Raw genomic sequence first — 8,767 nt, forward strand, 5'->3', positions numbered from 1 at the left:
TCTTGGTAACCAGTTACCTTATAGGCAAACACTGCATTCGTCACAAGTTTTGCAAGTCCTTTACTATGAAACTTCGCATTAACATTCCTGGCTAGATGTACTATACAAGATCCATGATGTGACAAAGGGAACACCCTCTTCTTGGCTACGTATATTGAGCTGCACCTATCTGAAATTATGGTCAAGCTCTTACTATCCGCAATGATTCGTTCTAATTTCTCAAAAAACCACGTCCAAGCGTCGTCGTTCTCACTGTCCACAACAGCAAAAGCAAGCAAAAAAACCTGGAAATTAGCATCTTGTCCACTTGCTGTCAAAAGAACTCCATTATACTTCCCATTCAGATGAGTCCCATCCACAACAATCACACGCCTAAGCTTCTTAAAACCTTCTATGAAAGCACCAAAAGCCAAAAACATATACAGAAACCTTTCTCTGCCATCTTCAACCACTTCAGTTTTAATATCGGTTACAATACCAGGATTCGCTTCTTTTAGAACATGGAGATAACAAGGAAGATCCTCGTAAGATTCATCATCAGAACCAAATATTCCCTCCAGAGCCTTCCCTTTCGCCCTCCAACATTTGCTGTACGATGCATCCACCCTCAATTCTTCTAATACTTTCTGCTGGAGATCCAAAGGAGCCAGTCCTTTACTAGGATCACTGTACTTCGCTTTGTACACGGCTGCAATCACCCTAGAGGTCGCTTTCTTTAAGTACTTGTTCGTCGTCTCTATTGGGCATGTGTGTTCTAGATTAGCTTTTCTGATCACATAGTAGCCTGATTCCTTCATTTCACAAGTTAGTACCCTCCAGTCACACCTATCCCAAGAACAACTAACTACAAAGGACTCTTTATTGGTCGTCGTCTGCGTAAAGTGAAACATGTTCTTGATGGCGTATATAGCTAAAGCTATCTGGAAATCCTCTTTGTTTGCAAACACCTTACCCTTATAGATAGCTTTCCCATCATCCTCAAAATCCAGATCCGGTATTTCTTCCTTAACATACTCTGTGTCGTCAAACAAAGGAGGAATATCAAACTCCTCATCATCTATAACTTCTAGCTTGCGACCGTCCACTGCAGGACCAGGGACCTGTCCACGATTGTTTGACCACGTGGTTATATCAACATGGTCACCATCAACATTTCCGACCTGTTCCAACCCACCACTTGTCCTCACTTTACTCTCCTCTTTTAAAGGAACAACTCCCTTAACTACCACAGTGTGATCAAAACAGGAGTTTGTGTTACACATAACCTCCACCATGTTCACCCGACCAAACTGATCGCCAATGAAGTTCCCCCAAAACTCTTTATCATAGCTTCTTGGGGTCACAGCTACATTTGTTACTACATAATCTTCTTCCTCCTCTACATCTTCAAAACTATCTTTCATTCCGACACATTCTTGCACACAACCTAATTGTGTACTTGTCAAGCCACGGCCAATTCCAACTTGTTCACCATTACTGCCCTTCATCTTCCCCTCAATTTCTGCTAACTCAGCCATATATTCTTCATCCTCCTAGGTTGTCTCAAAAACCAATGTCTTCAAACCGACTGTTGATGCTTCTCCTAAAAACCCTTCTTCACTACCGCTATTACTAAGTCCACCAGAAGACCCCGAACTACGTTTTTTGCGACTTTCCTCTCTCCAAGAGGAATCCTCAGCATTGTCGTTCATTCCTCTCTTTTTAACCTCCTCAATGTTACAAACAAATTCAACCCACGGTTCTGCTTAAGCATCTCAATATAATACTCAAGACCTAAATTCGTTGTCACAACAACCGGAGGCGTCCTCACCCCGTCGTCAATTCTATATATATTGGGATGCGATAACTCAGATTTGCCTTCTTCTCCACCAAACCGAATTCCCCAATAACCAAAACTTCTAACTCTTCTAACGTAGTGGTGGCAGACAATGGAACAACACGCGACAAAAGTTTATTGTCAATACCAAAGTGGGTATAGGTGGTATTTTCCCTTAGTTATTAATTATCTAAAATACAGTTTTAATTCGGACTTGTTTATTTACTCTTCAATTTTGGTTGGGTCGGTGCGAAATTGAAGCTTTCGTCTTCCTCCTCCCTCAACAACAATGCCTGTCAAATGGTAACGTTTCGATGCGATTTGCAAAAACTGAATCATATCAAATCATTCATACAACCTTCAAAGTCTCCAACTTTTTTCGTTCCCTTTAGTAATTAATCTCTGGGTTTTTTTATTTGTTGGTTCTCTAGGGTTTTACACTGGCAACCAAATCAAGGTTCAACAGTAAGCAGCCAAATCCTAAACGAAGCTACACAATGCGTAGAGAGCATCAATGGTGTCAAAGAAGGAAGATGGAAAGCTACTCTCAACTATTACAAACCTTTGTTACGAGACCAAACCAACCAAGCCGAGTTCCCTCGTGATTTCTTAGGGATCTCACTCGCTGATCAGCCCAACAAGTACTACTTCATCATCAGGTCTCAGAGGATTGTGGTTGAAGCTGATTCGTCGATTCAATTGATCATGGAGAGGCTTCAGTCTTATAAATCCAAAGTTGCCCTTTACTTTGAAGGGTTTCAGTATCAGCTTGGTGATTTCAGATTGAGAGTTGGTAAAGTTGTTCCTACTCATTCTGAGAATGTTAGAGGAATCGTCATGGAGGTAAAACAAAGTTTTGAGCTTTTTCTTGTAATCTCCTTACCCTTTTGATGATGCTTGATGCTATTTACAATGTTAAGAGTTTGAGCAACTGAGATAGGTGAATAACAATGTTTGGTGCATATAGTTTGATTGGAATCCTTGTTCTTGATTGTCTTTTTAACAGTGTTTGTTGTAATCGTTTTGGGTACAATGTTTTAAAATGTTAGAGCTTTGAGCAATTGAGATAGGTGAGTGAAAATGTTAACATAGATGATGAAAAGTGTACAATGTTAGATGCATATAGAAAAATGTTGGTTTTTTTTTTTTGTAGTCTCTTTTGGTGGAGATGATCCTTGATGCTAATTTCAGTGTTAGAGCTTGAGAAATTGAAACTAGTGATCAACAATGTTTGATGTGTTTAGTTGATGAAGTCCATATTCTAGATTGTTTATTGTTAACAGAGTTCCTTGTAAAATGTTAAGACAGATGAATGAAAATTGAACAATATTGATTATGCATCTCCGAGTTTCTTCAGTCTTGTTTTGTGCAATCTCAACTTGGAGTTTGTGGGTTGTAACTATGTTTGATGTATCGAGATGATGAAACCCCTTGCTATTATTTTTAATTCCGATTGTCTCAATGCTAATCTAATCACCAAAAGGGTACATGGAGCATTCCTTTTGGTGATGATCCTAATGATTCTATTTGATGCATCTAGAAGTTTTCTAAATCCAGTTTGTCTTGTTTATTGTAATCTTAGTGTGGAGTTTGTGTGTTGTATATCTTGTAACTAAAGACTCTGTTTGTGTATCATTGCAGGTGGAGTATCTTCCTATATCATCAATGGAAAAGTCAAGAAAAGTGATGGAGGAGTTCTTGGAGATATGGCATGAAGCTCTGTCTAAAAGGTCGTTGCCTGGTAAGTTTGTGAACATAGATCTCAACTTTGGGGAGTTTGGACTTGGAGACAATTACACTCCACAACACACCGCTGTTCGATATGCTCTCGTAATGGCTCACATGATTGCTACGGTTCAAGCTGTGAGAGGCTAAACAAAAGACACAGCTTTGTATCTTAGGTAAAAAAGACTTCTGCGTTTCGCAATATTAGTGATATCGCTAGTCATTTTATGTAGAAGAAACATTGAGAAAAATAGACTTTGAGAAAGAGTTGATAGACCAAGTTGCTTTGCTAACTCCAGGAAAAAAAATTGAGATTGTAGCAGATTGTTGTTTGAATTTCGATTAATGTTCAAAACGTTTTGGTTTGTTTTATGATTCTGAATCTTGAATCGTGTGGATACACTTCCGAATTGTGTGGCCAGAGATCGTTGTCCAGAATCTGTAGGTTTGTGGTGCTAAATGCAAGTAAAGGTGTTAAAGCAGGCCGACCGTCTCATTAGGCACATCACACCCTAATAAGACCGTTCAGAGAATATTCTTAAAAAAAATTTGGTTGTCAATTGACAAATTATCATTTTTTATTTGATTATACACCACAATCTTCCTAAAATTTACACTCTGTATAGTGGAAAAAGAAAATTGAATAATCATGAAGATTTTGGCCTGTATAAGTGTATCACACGCTTATTTGCAGGTTGAACGGGCCTCGCATTTGAATTCGAATCCTGCAAATTGTATACCAAACATATATATTTCACTTCTACAATATAAGTTATAATATTATTATAATTATTTAAATAAAACTTACATCGTGAACAGCTACTCGGAGTAAATTCACTTGGCTTTTCGACACAGTTCGTATCTACAAGTTACGCAAAAATATTGATTAAACGATATAAAAACTAAAAGAAAAAGGAACAAAATTTAAAGATGATACTGAATCCTATAGAAGACATTAAAAATTACGGAAAAAAAAAAAAGAAAAAACTATTAGAAAAAAAAACATGAAAGAAAAAAAACTTCTAATTATGATTTGTGACAACAAAACTGTATACAAGTAACCAATCAAATCTAACAGAATAATATATATGTAGTACCTTTTTTAAGATGGTCCATGTAATATTTTGCGTACAAGGAGGAGTGGTAAGTGATCCAATATATCTATAATAGTTCCTGCTCTCAGTCTTAATTTTACTTGGATCGATCATTACCACATTTCTCTCGGCATCATGTTGATCTGTAATGGCCACCAATTTATGTTCCAACTAACCAAAACAAAACACATAAATTGGTTAAAGATATTTATTATTTAGATAACAAAAAGCATGAGCACACACAAAAAAAAAGATAACTAAAAGCTTAATTCTGGCAATATATACCAATTTGAGAAAGGAGTTTGGTCTTCCGATTTTGTACAGAACTGTGACTACAGCCATACTTCCGTTCTTGCTTTCGTGAACCATGTGCAGCTCTAAAGCAAACCTGTCATTTATTATTTACCATATTCCAAGAATTATTAACACAAGTAAAGAACATATTATATTATATATACATATATCTACAAAGTTTTGTCCTTCAGAAATATATTTTAATATTTTTATAAACCGTGATGTTATTTGGTAAGTTTTATTCCTATATATGCATATCATTACACACAAGACACAACTATGTATATGAGTAATCTCAAAAAAAAAATGACAAATCTATGTATGAGCGTGTGGGTATAAAAAAATTTAAATGTATGGTCTCGTATTTAAAATTTAGTCACATATATTTTCCTACAAGTTTTTGGAAAAATAACATCAACTGTTTTTATCATCCAAAATTTTATAACAGTAAAACGTTTCAATCAAAGTCTTGACGTGCAAACCCTTTTTCAAAAACAAAACAATAGTCTTGATGTGCATGTACTAAGTATACTAACAAGGTTAACAAGTTTTTTTCTCTGAAATAGCATCTAATATTTATCAAAAAAAAAAAAAAAACTAATAATTTTCATAAGCTATAATTAGTACCAAGTTCTAACAATGGAAACCAATTTTTATTGTCTAGTTCATTTTTTACATTCATTAACTTATCATTTTTCGCTATCATTCATTGTTTTATACTAATAATTAAATTTATTGGTATGTTATTTTTTTATCAAAAATATAACTATTGGTATGTGTTAATAGAGACTACATATATTATGATAAGCAAATCTTTAATTTATATATCTGCACATCATGTATGTCATATAGTTAGTATACTAACAAGGAAAATAATATTATAATTTTAAAATAATTTGTACCTTTTTCCAACTTATAAATATGCCAACTATAGGGGAGAATGACAATGAACAAAGGTACAAAATGATTAAAAGTTAGAATATAATTTTGTACCTTTTTCCATTGACAGTATGTTCAGAGGGAGAATGCCAATGAAGCTGTAGGAGTTTATATTCANCCCATTGATAGTATGTTCAGAGGGAGAATGCCAATGAAGCTGTAGGAGTCTATATTCAGTTCCATTGATCTTAAAACTTCCTGCCCCTTCTTCTCCAAATTTCAGCTGAGAAAAATAAATAAGAGTTACATATAAAGGTATGAAAATTTATAAACGAGGGATAGACATAATATGGGTAAGTAAAATATATACCATCATGTCATGGCCTCTATTTTTGAGAGTGGCATTAGAAGGTTTGTAGTTTCTACTAAGCTTTCCAAGATGAGAAACAAGTTTAACTCTTTTGTTCATAAGATCAATTGGAGATTGCATCTCTCCTTTGCCGCACATATTCCATTCTGGTTTCAGTTTTCCCCAGTTCTTTGGCCCGTTCTCTTTGTTATGCTCGTAGCTGAATTCGCTTTCATCCTCTACATCAAATGCATTAGAGAATTGTTTTATAAATTCCACACAAGAAAACTTGTAAGGCGTCATATATTGTAGGGGAAAAAAAAGGAATCAAGATATGATCAATCATATGGCTTACCAACTTCTCTATCATTTTTTGCAGCACTTGAACACGAAACAATGGTGCCGAGGATGGTGAGAATTACAAAGAAGAAGCACCTTATTGAAGATTTATCCATGTTTAAGAGAGAAAGAGAGAGGGATGATTCTTCTTAACCTAAGAAAACATCTTGGATGTAAAGATATATATAGGATATGAAGTGTTTGTAATAGAAATATATAAGATTTGCAAATAAAATAAAGAAAAATTTTTTTGCTACGTCCCTAATTTTTTTTTAAAAAAACCAGTCAATAAAAAGACGTAGTTTTTGTTTGCTATACCCTCTGTAAAAAAATGGGAGGAGAAAACTTCCCTTTCTGCTTAGATGAAATGAAAAGAGAGGAGAAGAGCAACGAAGAAATTATCTAATATTACAACTTACAAACATATATTTATCTTATCTTTAGCTTCTTCCTTTTTTATCCTTAAAAAATAAATTTCATATTTCCTATTTATAAAAACAAAATCAAATTTGTTCTTTTCTAATCTAAGTTACTCTCAATTATTTTGTGAACAAACATTCACTCAATTATCTATTTATAGTACTCAACTTAATTTCCTTACCAATTTTTGTTAACTATACTAGATGTTTTTTTTTTTACCAATAGTTGATGATATTATAAGTGCATTACAGTTTTGTACGCGAGCTAAGTAGTCGTCACGTATTTTTTCTTTTCCTCTAATATTATTTCAACGCCAACCGAGACGGCATGCTTGACTAGCTACTTAGATAGATATGCATATTTAGTTTCTCCTTTACATTGATGTGATGAGGAGCAAAATTATTTGGCGAATGGGGACAAAAGGAATGAAGCAACATAGATATGCCAACATAGAAATTGAATCATGAGAGGGAAACTGTTTGATTTTTTTAGTCTAAAATCATAATTTAATATTAATTAATATGGGTGGTTGGTATATTAGTTGAAACACACATATATTTTGTAAAAGAAATAGAAGTTTCGCTTCGCCGTGAGCAAGGTCAAATTAAAGGAGCAACTTCAAAATTTTCATGTATGATAAGCAAATGAATGATGGAGATCCTTGAATTATCGTATCATACATAGGCTCATAGGTAGTGCCAAAAAACAAAAAAAAAAAAAAAAAATCAAAAGAAATACTTAAGACGGTCCAATATGATCGAACACATTGTATGACTTCAAAAATCAAGATAATAAGTTTGTTTATAACTTGAGAAGTAGTTTAATTTTAACTGTTAAACATTCTAGATTATTCTTATTACTTACATCATGGCGACTAGAAAAAAACAAATAAGGATTTGTCTCGTAACTCGAAGCTGGAGAACACATGATACGGTAATTTCGTAAAAGTGGAGCCAAATGTATGAATAAGTTAGACCCATTTTTAGGGTCTGGACTCTGGAGTTTCGTGGAATCTTAATAAATAATGTACACCTTAGACCATTTTTAGAATAGTATTTTTTTTATTGCAAATTAAGACTATTTTTAAGGATTTTCTTCTTTTAACAATTACATGAATGCACACTTCAAAATGTGAATAGTAATTTTAAATGGAGAAAAAAAAAAGTGTAAATAAAGGAGGAAGATATCGATGGGACATTGCAAAGAATAAGGGAATCAGGAAACACATACATCATCAATTTCGTAATAAATAAAAATTACACTTTGATTGTAAAAAAATGAAATAAATTGTATTGTATCTTTGTATTTGATTCACAGAGATTTTGGTCTGAATAACTTCACCACACGATTATTTATTGGTTGAACCGGCCTCGCATTGGTATCATAATTCTGCAACAAAAAAAAGGGCAAACACATAGAAATTTTCAAATCTAAAATAGTGTAATTGTAAAATTTGATAATTTTATCATTTAAATAACACTTACATCGTGAACAGCCACTCGAAGTAGTTTCACTTGGTTTTTCGTCACCGTCCTTACCTAAATAAATATCACACAAATATCTATAAATGAAACGATATAATATATTTGGTCACAAACTAAGAGAGATTGTTTTTTTTTTTTTTTTTGAAAACTAGATGAATATCTCATTCGTTTAAGTAACAAAAAGGAGAAAACAAGAAGATGAACAAACCTTCTTAACGACGGTCCAAATAACATTTTGCGTACAAGGAGGAGTGGTAAGTGATCCAAGATATCTATAAAATTTTCTGCTCCCAATCTGAATATTCCTTGGGTCAATCATTTCTACATTTTTCTCTGCCTCATTTTGATTTGTAATCACCGACAATTT

At 33.9% G+C, this 8,767-nt stretch overlaps 2 protein-coding genes across 4 annotated transcripts in view; one reads left to right on the forward strand and one right to left on the reverse strand.

The window, feature by feature from the left end:
• On the forward strand, window positions 2,030–3,906 carry LOC104750077 (mediator of RNA polymerase II transcription subunit 20a-like). The gene is made up of 3 exons (XM_010471823.1): window positions 2,030–2,119; window positions 2,248–2,659; window positions 3,458–3,906. Exons 1-3 carry the CDS (start codon window positions 2,106–2,108, stop codon window positions 3,689–3,691), a joined length of 660 nt encoding a protein of 219 aa, XP_010470125.1. The 5' UTR covers window positions 2,030–2,105; the 3' UTR covers window positions 3,692–3,906.
• The window catches only part of LOC104750079 (alpha carbonic anhydrase 2-like), a 6,228-nt gene continuing 1,562 nt past the window's right edge, over window positions 4,102–8,767 (reverse strand). The window contains exons 1-7 of one of the 3 annotated variants that reach the window (XM_010471826.1): window positions 6,513–6,673; window positions 6,179–6,396; window positions 5,986–6,091; window positions 4,921–5,027; window positions 4,639–4,806; window positions 4,350–4,403; window positions 4,102–4,266 (exon numbers count right to left, since the gene is read on the reverse strand). In XM_010471826.1, coding sequence (XP_010470128.1) covers window positions 4,189–4,266; window positions 4,350–4,403; window positions 4,639–4,806; window positions 4,921–5,027; window positions 5,986–6,091; window positions 6,179–6,396; window positions 6,513–6,612 — 831 coding nt within the window. In that variant the 5' untranslated portion in view covers window positions 6,613–6,673 and the 3' untranslated portion in view covers window positions 4,102–4,188. Of the gene's footprint in view, window positions 4,267–4,349; window positions 4,404–4,638; window positions 4,807–4,920; window positions 5,028–5,985; window positions 6,092–6,178; window positions 6,397–6,512; window positions 6,674–8,075; window positions 8,306–8,400; window positions 8,455–8,608 lie in introns of those variants that run through there. The other 2 variants (XM_010471825.2, XM_019237913.1) reach the window with 2 other exon arrangements.

This window comes from Camelina sativa, chromosome 16, assembly GCF_000633955.1.
Source record: "Camelina sativa cultivar DH55 chromosome 16, Cs, whole genome shotgun sequence".
In the NCBI taxonomy this organism is placed as follows: domain Eukaryota; kingdom Viridiplantae; phylum Streptophyta; class Magnoliopsida; order Brassicales; family Brassicaceae; genus Camelina; species Camelina sativa.

Coding starts and splice junctions, on each gene's coding strand:
- LOC104750077 (XM_010471823.1), top strand. Junction 2,660..3,457: donor TTAGAGGAATCGTCATGGAG/GTAAAACAAAGT, acceptor GTATCATTGCAG/GTGGAGTATCTTCCTATATC.